Source organism: Piliocolobus tephrosceles, chromosome 21 (genome assembly GCF_002776525.5).
Source record: "Piliocolobus tephrosceles isolate RC106 chromosome 21, ASM277652v3, whole genome shotgun sequence".
NCBI lineage: Eukaryota > Metazoa > Chordata > Mammalia > Primates > Cercopithecidae > Piliocolobus > Piliocolobus tephrosceles.
The window spans coordinates 7,849,663-7,864,163 of record NC_045454.1 but is presented as its reverse complement, the minus strand read 5'-3'; the positions used below and the strand labels follow the sequence as shown (position 1 = coordinate 7,864,163).

The following is a 14,501-nucleotide window of genomic DNA, read 5'->3' as shown; positions in this document are numbered from 1 at the left end:
CCTTCCTTCCTTCCTTCCTTCCTTCCTTCCTTCCTTCCTTCCTTCCTTCCTTCCTTCCTTCCTTCCTTCCTTCCATCCTTCCTCTTTTAGCTGAAGTTTCGCCCAGGCTGGAGTGCAGTGGCACCATCTCAGCTCACTGTAACCTCCATCTCCTGTGTTCAAGCAATTCTCCCTGCCTCAGCCTCCCGAGTATCTGGGATTACAGGCACGCACCACCATGTCAGGCTAATTTTTGTATTTTTAGTACAGACAGGGTTTCACCATGTTGGCCAGGTTGGTCTCAAACTCCTGACCTCAGGTGATCTGCCTGCCTTGGCCTCCCAAAGGGCCTCCCTGGGATTACAAGCAGGAGCCACCGTGCCCGCCTCCAGTGTAGCTTTTAGTGACTGCAGAACATTCTTTCAAATGGGCCAGGCACCTGTAATCCCAGCTGCTCAGGAGCTGAGGCAGGAGAATCACTTGAACCAGGGAGGCGGAGGTTGTAGTGAGCTGAGATTGCATCACTGCACTCCAGCCTGGGTGATAAGAGCCAAACTCTGTCTCGAAAACATAACAAAACAACAACAACAACAAACACATTCAGAATATTCTTTCAAATGGATGAAGCCCGACCCATCTAACCAACGCCCGCTTCTTGGGCCCTCAGGTTGTTTCCTGGTTTTCTCCGGTTATAAACAACACTGCTCTGAACATCCTCGTGGTGCGTTCTTTGCTCACGTGTGGGTTATTTTGCCAGTTCTGGTTCCTGGAAAGAGAACAGTTGGGCAGAGAACGTACACACTTTTGGGACTCGTAATGCCTCTCCTGGGAAAGGCGGGGCCCGTCTTCTGCTCCCCCGACAGTGTGGGGAACGGTGCCCTCTCCCTTGCTGGGCAGCAAGCGCCTCTTCCCAGTGCTGATTGGGTCTTGGTGCCTCTCGCCCTCAGCTGCACAGAAGCTCTGCCGCCTCCTGGGACTGGGGGTGACGGATTTCTCCCGAGCCTTGCTCACGCCTCGCATCAAAGTTGGCCGAGACTACGTGCAGAAAGCCCAGACTAAGGAACAGGTAGGCAGGGCTGGCAGTGGGCAGACACAGGAAGAGCCAGGCATCCTGGCCCTGGGTCTTTAAACAGCGTATGCCGTTTTTCCCACCACGCAACAGACTTCTGCTGAGTGCCCGCTCCGTTACCGATCCTGGTCTAGGTGCCAGGAATAAAAGCAGTCGTCAAGACAAATACCAGGCCCTCAGGGACCTCAAGTTATAGTATGGAAATGGATAATAAGAGTTAAACAGGATGTGGCTGGGAGTGGTGGCTCACGCCTGTAATCCCAACACTGTGGGAGGCCAAGGTGGGAGGATTGCTTGAGCCCGGGAGTTTGACGCTTCAGTGAGCCGTGATTGCACCACTGCACTCGAGCCTGGGTGACAGAGTGAGACTCTGTCTCTAAAAAAAATTAAAAAGTTAAAAAATTTAACAATAATTCAAAAAAAAAAAAAAAAAACAGGATATAAATGCAACATGGTATCCTAGAAAAACAAAAACCAAAAGCTCAGGACGCTTTTAGATGGTGAGAGCACCGATGAAGGGGAGGTGTGGTTGGTCAGGAAAGTCCTCTCTCAGGACGCTCGAAGGACATAACATTCGAGGGGAGACCTAGCTGGTTTGAGGCAGACGGAACCGCAAGTGTAAAGGCCCTGGGGGTGGAGCAGGCTTGGGGAGTTGGGAGCATTAAGCGGGTCAGTGAGGCCGGGTGTGGCGGCTCACGCCTGTAATCCCAGCACTTTGGGAGGCCAAAGAGGACAGATTGAGCTCAGGACAGATTGAGTTCAACACCAACCTGGGCAACATGGTGAAACTCCATCTCTACTAAAATACAAAAATTAGCTGGGCATGTGGCACACGCCTGTAGTGCCAGCTACTCGAGAGGCTGAGACACGAGAATCACTTGAACCTAGGAGGCAGAGGTTGCAGTGAGCTGAGATCACGCCACTACACTCCAGCCTGGGCAACAGAGCGAGACTCTGTCAAAAAAAAAAAAAAGGAAGGAAGGAGGGAGGGAGGGAAGGAAGGAAGGAGAGAGAAAGGAAAGAAAGAGAGAGAGAGAAAGAACGAACGAACGAACGAAAGAAGGAAAGAAAGAAAAGAAAAGAAAATTGAAGGAGGTCAGGTCAGTGAGGGTAAAGAGGAAGGGAGAGAGGGTGGGTGAATCCACAGTCAGAAATATCAGCAAGGGGCAGATCATGCAAGGTCTTTGGGGCCACAGTAAGGAGGTGAGTTTTATTCAAAGTACATAGGAGGCCAGTGAGGTTTTAAGCCAGGAAGTGGCTTAATTCAGTTTGTCTTTCACAGAAAAATCCCCTTGGCTGCTGCATGGAGAATTGGGTTCAGGGATGCAGGTAGAGGCGGGGAGACTTAAGGAGGCTGCAGCCAGAGTCTTGGCAATCATGGGAGCTCACACCAGGGTGGTGGCAGGGAGGATGGAGTGGAGTGACCACAGGCCAGGGAGGGTTTCGGAATCCAGCTTTTGGGCAGAGGCCTCTGCTGGCCCTAGGCTGGGCAGTGAGGTGCCCGGATGAAGTAGATGCTGTGGGGGACAAGAGGAGTTTGGGAGCCACACTGACCCTGGTTCAAGCTCAGCTGGGGTACTGTTGTTAGTTCCCATTTTACAGAGGAGAAAACTGAGGCACAGAGAGGTTTATTCACATGCCTGAGGTCACACAGCCCCCAAGTGGCAGAGCTGGGATTCGAACCCAGGTTGTCCGGCTCCAGAATCCACACTCTTAACTGCTGTGCGTTAGCAACTGGTTTGAGGGGTGAGGGGAGGATTCAAGGGCTAACACACCCGAGCCCGTCACATAGTACCTGACGCACAGTCGGCCTTCAGGAATGTCTGCCTGTTGTTCATGGCATTGTTCTTGATGGTATATCTGGTCAAGGAGCTGGGAGGCGACCTTAAGGGGGATGAGCTGGGGGCCCTTCCCCGGTCCACCTCTGACGTCTTTCAGTCTGCTGATGTGCAGGCTGCGCCCTTACCACGAGCCCTGCCCCACAGGCTGACTTCGCGCTGGAGGCCCTGGCCAAGGCCACCTATGAGCGCCTCTTCCGCTGGCTGGTTCTGCGCCTCAACCGGGCCTTGGACCGCAGCCCCCGCCAAGGCGCCTCCTTCCTGGGCATCCTGGACATCGCGGGCTTTGAGATCTTCCAGGTCCGCCCTCGTGCTGGGAGGGGGATGCCGACTTCCTCACTCCGGTCCTGTCCTTTCTGAAGCCCTGGGTCTCTCCCCTTCTCCCTGGTCTCTGTCCCCCACTCTCTCTCTGAGTCTCTGTTCCCCCCTCTCTCTGGTCTCTGTTCCTCTCTCTCTGGGTCTCTGTCCCCACCTCTCTCTGGTCACTGTCCCTCTTTCTCTGGTCTCTGTCCCCCGTCTCTGGGTCTCTGCCCGCCTCTCTCTCTGGGTCTCTGTCCTCCCCTCTCTGGGTCTCTGTCCCCTGTCTCTGGGTCTCTGTCCCTCTCCATCCTCCCGGCTCATGTGTCCTGCGTCCCTGCAGCTGAACTCCTTCGAGCAGCTCTGCATCAACTACACCAACGAGAAGCTGCAGCAGCTCTTCAACCACACCATGTTCGTGCTGGAGCAGGAGGAGTACCAGCGTGAGGGGATCCCCTGGACCTTCCTAGACTTTGGCCTCGACCTGCAGCCCTGCATCGACCTCATCGAGCGGCCGGTGAGCCCAGGGCCCCTTCCCAGCCCACACAGGGTTCAGCTCCGTCTCTCCCAGCATCTGCGTGACCACGGTCTAGCTCCTCCTCTGCTGGGCCTCAGGATGCCCATGGGTTCTGTGAGGAAGGTGACAGCACCTGCTTCCTTGATCTTTGTGATCATGGGTGATTAGAGCCCAGAACGTGCCTGCCACAGGGCCTGGCTCGAATCATTCGGTTAATCAGGGCTCTCCTGTAACTGTCGTTCTCACATTTGTTTTTATGTCCAAGTGTGACTTCTAAGAGCTAAAAATCAGCAGCCACCTGAGTGTTCAATATTTGGGGATCTGACTTACTCTCCCCCTACTGTCGATGGCCAGGCCAACCCCCCTGGACTCCTGGCCCTGCTGGATGAGGAGTGCTGGTTCCCAAAGGCCACAGACAAGTCGTTTGTGGAGAAGGTAGCCCAGGAGCAGGGCGGCCACCCCAAGTTCCAGCGGCCGAGGCAACTGCGGGATCAGGCCGACTTCAGTGTTCTGCACTATGCGGGCAAGGTAGGGGCTGGGGCCAGCCTTGGGGCATGTGAGTGGGAGCGGGGATCAAGAGGTCTCCACTGGCTACAGATAGGGGGAGGGTCTAGAGGGAAAACCGGGTCCTCCTGAGGTCCAGACAAACAGAGCAGGGGGGCTAGGAGAGCCCAGGGAGGAGCAAGGACTCTGTCCGATGGGATCACCAAAAACTTCCTCAAAGAGGTGATATTTGCAGTGGGTTTTGAGGGATGAGTAGGAGTTCATCAGGAGGCAATCTATGTGCATTTTATCCACTTATTCAGCAGACATGTGCGGGCTGCCATTTGTGTGCCCAGCTCGGTGCCGAGCAAAGCTGGATACACAGATCAAACATGGTTTCTCTCCTCACAAAGATCCCTATCTGGGAGGGAGGCAAATACAGACCATCAGGATATAAGGTCGATAGGTGTTTGAATGGAGGCAGCTGAGGGTAGTGTCAGAGCCCAGAAGAGAAATACCTGGGAAAGCTTCACAGAAGAGAATATGCTCAATCTTAAATCTCAGCCAAGGGCCAGCAAACATTTTCTGTAAAGGGTCCGATAGTAAATAGTTTCAGCTTTGTGGGCCAGACAGTCTCTGTCACAGCTACACAATTCTGCTGTGGTCACACAAAAAGAACCACAGATAATACATAAGTGTCTTCAAGCCCCCAAGGAAAAAGAAAGGAAAAACAGACTGAGATACAGTCTGGAGGGCTTTCCTGCCCCACAAAAGGCCCCCATGAGTTTGACTATGAAGACATAAATGAAGGTTCTATTCCAATAAAACTTTTTTTTTTTTTTTTGAGACAAAGAGTCTCCCTCTGTTGCCCGGGCTGGAGTGCAGTGGCGCGATCTCGGCTCACTGCAACCTCTACCTACTGGCTTCAAGCAATTTTGCTTCAGCCTCCCCAGTAGCTGGGATTACAGGCACCTGCCACCACGCCTGGCTAATTTTTGTATTTTTAGTAGAGACAAGGTTTCACCATGTTGGCCAGGCTGCTCTCGAACTCCTAACCTTAGTTGATCCACCCGCGTAGGCCTCCCAAAATGCTGGGATTACAGGTGTGAGCCACTGCGCCCGGCCTGTTCCAATAAAAGTATTTGCAAAAGGAGATAGCAGGCGGGACTTTGCCTGTGAGCCATAGTTTACTGATCCCCGGTTTTGATGATGTGGACCAGGCAGCCCCAGAGGATGGGTGAAGGGTGGGAAGGGCTGTTCAGGCAGAGGGAACAGCATAGACAATGGCTAGGAGGCAGGAGATTCCACGTGTTCTGTGTATAGCCCTCAGTCTTTTCCCCAGACATACTCTAGAACTCCCCCTTGTACCCAGCCCTCTGCTAGGTCGTGAGTCAGATCTGGGCCCTGCCCTCGGGGGGCCGCTGTCTGGTAGGGGGCACATATGCAGAGAATTGTAGTGGCCAAGATCGTGACTCTATGGATCCCCAATGCAAAGCCCTGAGTACCCAGAAGGAGCCAGTCATGTGAAATCCAGAAACAGAACCCCAGGTGGCAGGAACTGCAGGGGTAAAACCCCGAGGTGGGAGTAAGCTCACATGTTTAAGGAGCAGTGCAGAGGCCAGGGTGGCTGGAGAGGAACGAGGAAGAAAGTGGTGGCAGTGGAGGTCACCGAGGTCTCTGTGGGAGGGGGCATAGAGAGGAAGGAGAGAGAGGGGGCCATGCCAGTGGGGTGCAGTTCAGAATATGGACACAAGGTGGCACCAGTGCTCTCTTGTCCATGGTGAGCTCCAGACCTGGGAGTCTCAGAGCTTCTGGAAAGCTCCTTAGGAAATCCAAAGAATGTCTGAGCCTGCAAGTCATTGCCCTCCTCTACGTGACTTCATTCAGGTTGACTACAAGGCCAACGAGTGGCTGATGAAAAACATGGACCCTCTGAATGACAATGTCGCAGCCCTGCTTCACCAGAGCACAGACCGGCTGACGGCAGAGATCTGGAAAGATGGTGAGGACCTGCTTCCCCAGCTCTGGCCCTGGGGGTCTGTGCAGCCATTCTCCCAACCCATAGTGTGAGCACTTTTGTTTCAGAGGCTGAGGTCTGAACCTGAGTTTTCTGCTTAGACCCAGAACAGCCCGTGACACAAATAGTATTTCAAATCAGTGATGGATGGATCCATAGATTGATTGATTTGATTGATAAGCCAGCATCCTTCTCAAAGATAAAACACTGCCCCTTAATCAGAAACAAGACAAAGATACCCACTAACACTGCTGTTAAACACCGCTTTTTTTTTTTTTAGCAATACTAGCCTATGCAATCAGACCAGAAAAAAAATATGAATGTCAAAAAGGAAGAGGTAAACTTATTATTTGTAGATGGCCTGTGTTCTCTAAAAAATTAAGAGATTTGGCCAGGCATGGTGGCTCACGCCTGTAATCCCAGCACTTTGGGAGGCCAAGGTGGGCGGATCACTTGAGGTCAGGAGTTCAAGACCAGCCTGGCCAACATGGTGAAACCCCATCTCTACTAAAAGTACAAAAATTAGCCAGGTGTGGTGGCGCATGCCTGTAGTCTCAGCTACTTGGGAGGCTGAGGCAGGAGAATCACTTGAACCTGGGAGGTGGAGGCTGCAGTGAGCCAAGATTGTGCCACTACAATCCAGCCTGGGTGACAGAGTGAGACTCTATCTCAAAAAGAAAAAAAAAAAAAAAAATTCTACTGAAAAATAATTTATAACAACCAGAGAACACAGAATGATGATGTTTTGCAGGTCAGTCAACTTTTAGGCTTTGCTTTCTTTGTTTTCTTACAAAGTTCCCTTCAAGCCCCTAGGGAAGAAGAAAGAAAGAACAGACAGATACAGTTTTGGAGGGCTTTCCTTCCCCCAAAAAGGCCCCCATGAGTTTGACTGTCTTTTTGGATTGACACTTCTAGGGGTGATAGGCAGAGATGCCAAATGCCTTGTGGTAGGACTCTGACCTTTTCCAAGCCTTTTCTGCCACCGCCCCCGTCCCCATCCCCATCCTTAGAGGAGGTTTGAGAAATGGTTTTAGAAACCTGGCAGAACTAGCATCCTGTTTTTTCCAGGTTACAACTTTCTGGCATTTGTCAGTTTGCCTTTATCTTTTATTGAAGTGAAAAGGCAGCTGTAGAAATACCAGTCCATGCAATTTGGCAAATTGAGTGGTTCCCAAATGAGCAAGACAAGTGGTTCCCAAAACACACTCACAGAACAAAAGAGCATGGAGGGTCTTGATCTTGTGAGCTGATGCTGGAAAGATAGATTTTATGTTTGTGTCTCATGTAGTATTTACACAGGAGATTGGAAAGCAGGGTTTGATGTTCAGGAACAGAACCAGATTATGCTATGAGAATCATCTCCCGGCTGAAAATCTGCTGCCCTTTTAAAATATTTGTGCCCTCTTCATAAACACTTGATTCTCTACGGTGAGCCCTCAGTTGTCACACTCTGTGTGTGCCTGACTCTCAGAGGGTTCCCAGAGAAAAAGTGGAAGCCTCAAAACCTGCTGGCTCAGCCTCCCAAGTAGCTGGGGAGCTGCCATAACGTCACTTCCTTTATAATCCTCCTAAACAAAAGCATTCACAAGGTCTTTCCAGATTCAAGGAGCTGCAAGACATAGGCAAAGGGTGTCAATACAGAGAAAAGTGGGGAATCGGGGCCATTTTTGCCCAACCTATACTAGAGTAGCTTTGAGCCCAGAATTGTATGCCCATCATCCTGACAGCCCAGGGAAAAAGGTAAATGAGATTAGCTCTCCTCTGAGAGGCAAAAACAACAAGTGGCCTGGGAGCATCAAGTTCATTCTTGAGCTTCCTGGCAGCCAGAGCAAAAAGGGCTACCTATTAAAACAGATACAACCTTTAGAGGGAGAGATTTTTTATTCTTTGCACTGAATTCTTACAGAGGACCTTCGTCCTTTTGGCCAACAGTGTGTGGATACAAAGATGAATAGGAATTCAAAAGTTTATGGCCAACATTCTGGATTTCCCTCTTGCTTTGCTCTGCTCTGTGCTGTTGACTAATAACCCTTTCCTCTCTTTCTTCCTTCCACCTCCTTTCCTTCCCCTCTTTTCATGCATCTCTCCCTGACATCTCTCTGCCATCTCCCCTCCACCCACCCACACATCTATTCTCACTCCCTAGAACACGGGGGTTTCCAGCAGTTCTCTTTCCTTGGCTCCTTCCCACCGTCGCCCCCAGGATCTGCAGAGAGGTGCAGCTCTGCTATTTCTCCGCCAGGGGGTGGGTGTCTCTGTGCATCAGTGGGTGAGGCTTGCTGGAGGAGGAGGGTGGACCTGTTGGGCTGGGGACCTGGTTTTAAACATCTGTCCCCTTTCCTCTCACTGTGGAGGTCTCTCACTCTTCCTATCCCTCCTTGTTGGCTCCCTCGGAAGTTTCCAGACTCTGTAGCAGCAGAACGCCTTCTTTTAACTAAAGCATGTAAAAGTACAAACAGGTGTGATAGTGCCAGCTGGCGTTTCTTGAGCACTTACTATGTGCCGTTCACCATGTGAAGCCCCTTTAGAATTATCAACACCTCATTTGTGTAATGGGGTAATAGTACTAACACCTCAGTGTTAGTACTATTACCCCATTACACAAATGAGGAAACTAAAGCACAGAGAGGTTAAGTAACTTGCTGAGGTCACACAGCCAGTAAGTGGCAGAGCTGGGATTTGAACCCAGGACATCAGATTTCAGAACTTTAGCTCTTACCTGTGCTATGAGGACTTCATAACTGATAATTATCATTTTGAAAATGACAGGGAGTATGGGGTAGGGGAGACAGTTGAACCTGGGGAAGAAAATAACATATTTGAGCCTCTGCCATGACTTGGCCCTGCCCTAAGCACAGATTATCTAGTTGATGGCTGATGACCCTTGAATGGTATGAGTTTTGAAGGACATCAGATTCTGCCCTAGCTGTGGGTTCCTGAGGAACCTGGCATGATTTAACACATAGAATTTGGGCCAGGTGCATTGAGTCATCCTTATAATCCCAGCGCTTTGGGAGGCCGAGGTGAGAGGATCACTTGAGGCCAAGAGTTTGAGATTAGCCTGAGCAACACAGGAAGACCCCACCTCTAAAAATAAATTTAAAAATTAGTGGTGTGCGCCTATAGTCCCAACTACTTGGGAGGCTGAGGTAGGAAGATCACTTGAGCCTAGGAGGTTGAGGCTGCAGTGAGCTGTGATCGCTCCACTGTACTCCAGCCTGCGTGACAGTGAGACCATGTCTCGGAAAACAAACAAACAAAACAGAATTCGAGACAGTACTGATGGAAGGAGTGGATATTTTTCGGATATTTTTCACTACTCAAAGCAGCGCCACCAAGTGGCAATAGAGAAAATAGAATCTTTTTGTGGAGACGGAGTCTCGCTCTGTCGCCCAGGCTGGAGTGCAGTGGCGTGATCTCGGCTCACAGCAACCTCTGCCTCCCAGATTCAAGTGATTCTCCTGCCTCAGCCTCCCAAGTAGCTGGGATTATAGGCACGCAACACCGCACCTACCTAATTTTTTGTATTTTTAGTAGAGATGGGGTTTCACCATGTTGGCCAGGCTGGCATCGAACTCCTGACCTCAGGTGATCCACCCGCCTTGGCCTCCCAAAGTGCTGGGATTCCGGGCATGAGCCACCACACCCTGCCAAGAAAATAAAACCTCTATGAAATCAGGCATTCTGGAAAAATGGTTACCATAGAGATCGTTTGCCCTATTTCAAATATTGCATATAATGCAATAATTTATTACATCTTGTAACATGTTTCAGATTCCTAAAATACAACTGCAGTGATTATGTTATCGCTGTTTTCTCTCTGTGTGCCTCAGTTTCCAAATCTATAAAATGGGAATGATTCTTACAGGCTTATAAAGCCATTGATGTAAATTGCTTTGAGCAATGCCTGCCAGAGCATCTATACTAGGTAAGCATTTGCTGTTATTGTCATCATTTATTGTTAAGGAAAACAGAGATCATGTCCTTGAAGAGAAGAAGGATCAAAGACCAGGGTTTGAAAGGACTCCTACTGTCTGGGTTCTAATCTTGGATCTTCAGTTTCTAAGCTGTGTGACCTTAAGCACATTCTCCCACCCTTCAGAGCCTCTGTCCAATGGAGCTGATAATATCTACCTTACAGGCTGTGTGAGGTCCTTCATATGTAAAGTGTCAGTTGTGATAAATGATAAGACCCTTGACCTTTGGCCCCGGTCCCTAAAACTGACCCCTGACCTCCTTCTGTCTCTCTGTATCTCCATCTGACAGTGGAGGGCATCGTGGGGCTGGAACAGGTGAGCAGCCTGGGCGACGGCCCACCAGGTGGCCGCCCCCGCCGGGGTATGTTCCGGACAGTGGGACAGCTCTACAAGGAGTCCCTCAGCCGCCTCATGGCCACACTAAGCAACACCAACCCCAGTTTTGTCCGCTGCATTGTCCCCAACCACGAGAAGAGGGTGAGTGACTCAGCCTGGGGAGGAAGGGATGGCTGTGGCTGTGGGTTAAGGTTTGGCCTCTGGACTTGGCTGGAGCCACATCTGATTTGAGGACCCTCTCTGATTGACTGTGTGGCTTTGAGCAAATTGCTTCTGTTCCTAGGCTCAGGGTCCGGTTGGGAAAATTCATCCATTCATATAACTTAAATGTATTGAGCATCTACCATGCTGGGAACAGGTACTGGGGAGGCATTGGAGAGAAAAGCACAGCCAACTCCTGTTCTCAGGGAGCTCACAGTCTGATGGGGAGCACAGACATTCATCTAACCACCCAAAATGAATGCCCAGTTAAATCTGTAGGGGTGGTAAGTGTCACATAGGGCTTGATCTGGTCAGTGAAGTGAGGGAAGGCTTCCTGGGGGAGGTGATGACTGAGCCCTGAAGGATACGTGGTATTCCAGACAGAGAACAGTTTGTACAAAGGTCCAATGGTAGGATGGAGCACGCGAGGTACAAGGGATAGAAGAAGGCCATCAGGGCTGGGGTTGTTGCGTAGGTGCGACAAGACCATGGCCAGCCTCACTGGCCACTGATTTTCATGTTGAGAAAATCAGAGAATGGGCCCTACAGAGAAGGATCAATGGGAATGGAAAACTACACCGTTTGCCATGTTGCCCAGGCTGGTATCAAACTCCTGAGCTCAAGCGATCCACCTGCCCTGGCCTCCAAAGTGCTGGGATTACAGGCGTGAGCCACCACGCCCGGCCTGAGATCCCATCTTTTATCAAATCTAAGACATGTATTCCTCCCCGCTAGCGTCTCTGAAGTTGAGATGTAGCTTACTGTCAATGGCCTGTCGGGGTTTAATTGCCAGGCTTTTTCCTTTCTTGGTGGCATATTTAATGACAGCATGTGCCATTTGAATTTTTGTACTGTTTAGATTTTTGCCATTTGTGTATTACTGTTGAAAAGAGAAAAGGCGGCCTGGCACGGTGGCTCATGCCTGTAATCCCAGCACTTTGGGAGGCTGAGGTGGGAGGACTGCTTGAGCCCAGGAGTTCAAGACCAGCCTGGGCAATGGTAAAATCCCGTCTGTACTCAAAATACAAAAATTAGCTGGGCATAGTGGTGTGCGCCTATAATCCCAGCTACTCAGGAGGCTGAGGCAGGAGAAGCTCTTGAACCTGGGAGGCGGAGGTTGCAGTCAGCTGAGATCATGCCATTGCACTCCAGCCTGGGCAAGAGAGCAAGCCTGTCTTAAACAAACAAACAAACAAACAAAAACACCATGATTTACCAGCTTTAGACAGACATCAGCTTCCCAGGAGGCCTTTTGGCGACTCTCCTGCGTGCAAATTCAGCCCTGCCCACCTCCCTCCCTGCGGATCTTTTCTCCTTAGCACTTGGTATTTCTTCTTTATTAGTGACTGTTTCACCTAGGGTATTTCCAGTTTCTCTCACTGAACTCTCAGTTCCCCAGGGAAGGCATTTCCCCCTGGCTTGAGCATTGCTGTGCTCCCAGGGCCTAGAACAGTTCCTAGGCACCTAGTAGGTGCTCAGTAAATTATATATGGAAACAGGAAATTGCCACGCTTGACCGTTTGGCGCCCCCGTGTGGCCGCCGCTGACCCCCCGCGTGTCCGTCCTCTCCCCAGGCCGGGAAGCTGGAGCCGCGGCTGGTGCTGGACCAGCTTCGCTGCAATGGCGTCCTGGAGGGCATCCGCATCTGTCGCCAGGGTTTCCCCAATCGCATCCTCTTCCAGGAGTTCCGGCAGCGGTGAGCGAGAGCCCGGGCCCAGGCCCGGCGGCGGGGCTGGGTGGGACCCGGATTTGGAAGCCGACACACCTGCGTTCAGGTCTCCACCCACTCTTGCTCCTTCCGAGCTGGGGAAGTTGACGCAGATTACTCACTTTGCTGAGCCTCAGTTTACTCGTCTGTGGTATGGGAGAACAATAGCCCACTTGATGCAATCCCGAGAGAAAGCACACAGAGCCTATGGGGACCTGGGGTACATTGCTGCTGCTGTTTAGGGCCGTGGTCCCCAAACTATGAACGTTAAATCACTGCATGGTGTTACAAATCTGCATGTCTTTAAAAATGAAATAGAAGGCCGGGTGTGGTGGCTCACGCCTGTAGTCTCAGAACTTTGGGAGGCCGAGGCGGGCAGATCACCTGAGGTCGGAAGTTGGAGACCAGCCTGACCAACATGGAGAAACCCCGTCTCTACTAAAAATACAAAATTAGCTGGGCATGGTGGCGCATGCCTGTAATCCCAGCTACTCGGGAGGCTGAGGCAGGAGAATCGCTTGAATCCAGGAGGCAGAGGTTGCAGTGAGCCGAGATCGTACCATTGCATTCCAGCCTGGGCAACAAGAGCAAAACTACATCTCAAAAAAAAAAAAAAAAAAAAAGAGGAAGAAGAAGACAGAACAGAAAATACCAAGGCCTAATGAGCAAGTAATACAGCAAATATAACAAAAATGATGCTTCACACAAGCTGTGTAGAGCAGCACTGTCCCTTAGAAGTAGAATGGAAGCCTTGTACACAACTGAAAATTTTCTAATAGCTACACTTTTAAAAGTGAAAAAAATGAAATTAATTTTAACAAGATATTTTACTAAAGCCAATACATCCAAAATACTGGCCAATACTGGCCGGGTACCGTGGCTCATGCCTGTAACCCCAGCACTTTGGGAGGCCGAGGCGGGTGGATCACTTCAGGTCAGGAGTTCTAGACCAGCCTGGCCGTCATGGTGAAACCCCGTCTCTACTAAAAATACAAAAATTAGCCGGGTGTGGTGGCGCATGCCTGAATCCCAGCTACCCAGTAGGCTGAGGCAGGAGAATCACTTGAACCCAGGAGACAGAGGTTGCAGTGAGGCAAGATCTCGCCACTGCACTCCAGCCTGGACGGCAGAGCGAGACTCCATCTCAAAAAACAAACAAAACAAAAAACTGAAGCAGCCAATCATTTCGATCATTGTCGATGTTGCTGTCCTTGGTGGTGGCATGAATGCTCAGATGTGAGTTTTGTGACTGTCCTTGTTATCGTCACTGTTGTTCCTGTTGTGTGTCATTCTGAGCCCAGTGCCTGGCCCGCGGCAGGCACTAGGTGAGCCTTTGCTGTGACTCTCTCCTCCCCACCCCTCCCTGCTCATTGCAGGTACGAGATCCTGACGCCCAATGCCATTCCCAAGGGCTTCATGGATGGGAAGCAGGCCTGTGAAAAGATGGTGAGTGGGACAGAGCCTGGCGTGTGTGTGTGCGTGCGTGTTTGTGGAGACATACGCGTGTGTGTGCAGGCGCATGTGTCTGTGCCTGTATGTGTGTGTGTGTGTGCATGCGTGTGTGTCTGTGTGTGTGCATGTATGTGTGTGCAGGGGGCCAGGTGGTGGGGGAGTGGGGCTGGGATCTCCCCTTCATTGCCCTTCCTCATTACCTCTCCCTATCAACCCCCCCACCCCTGCTTCCTCATCATCCCCCATCAACCCCCTACCCATCATCCCATCACCCTCTCCCATCACCCCCCTCCCCCATCGCCCCCTCCCTATAACTCTCCTCCCCATCACCCTCCTCCATATCACCCCCTCCCCCATCACCGCCTCTCCCCAATCACCACCCCTTCCCTATCACTGCCCCTCCTCACCACCCCCCTCCTCCATCATCCCCCTCCCCATCACCCTCCTCCATATCACCCCCTCCCCCATCGCCCCTTCCCTATAACTCCCCTCCCCATCACCCTTCTCCACATCACCCCCTACCCTATCACCCTCTTCATCACCCCCTCCCCCATCACCCATCACTTCTCCCCCATCACCTCCCTCCCCCATCACCTCCCTCCCCCATCACCGCCTCTCCCCAATCAC

The 14,501-nt window shown here is 51.2% G+C and overlaps 1 protein-coding gene across 1 annotated transcript in view; it reads left to right on the top strand.

Annotated features, from left to right (window-relative positions):
* Positions 1-14,501, top strand: part of MYH14 (myosin heavy chain 14) — a 103,078-nt gene that overhangs the window by 43,807 nt on the left and 44,770 nt on the right. The window contains exons 12-20 of the mRNA XM_026448385.1: positions 927-1,045; positions 3,034-3,186; positions 3,527-3,700; positions 4,055-4,228; positions 6,071-6,185; positions 8,347-8,445; positions 10,467-10,654; positions 12,289-12,410; positions 13,799-13,868. Of these exons, the coding sequence (XP_026304170.1) occupies positions 927-1,045; positions 3,034-3,186; positions 3,527-3,700; positions 4,055-4,228; positions 6,071-6,185; positions 8,347-8,445; positions 10,467-10,654; positions 12,289-12,410; positions 13,799-13,868 (1,214 nt within the window). The remainder of the gene's footprint in view (positions 1-926; positions 1,046-3,033; positions 3,187-3,526; positions 3,701-4,054; positions 4,229-6,070; positions 6,186-8,346; positions 8,446-10,466; positions 10,655-12,288; positions 12,411-13,798; positions 13,869-14,501) is intronic.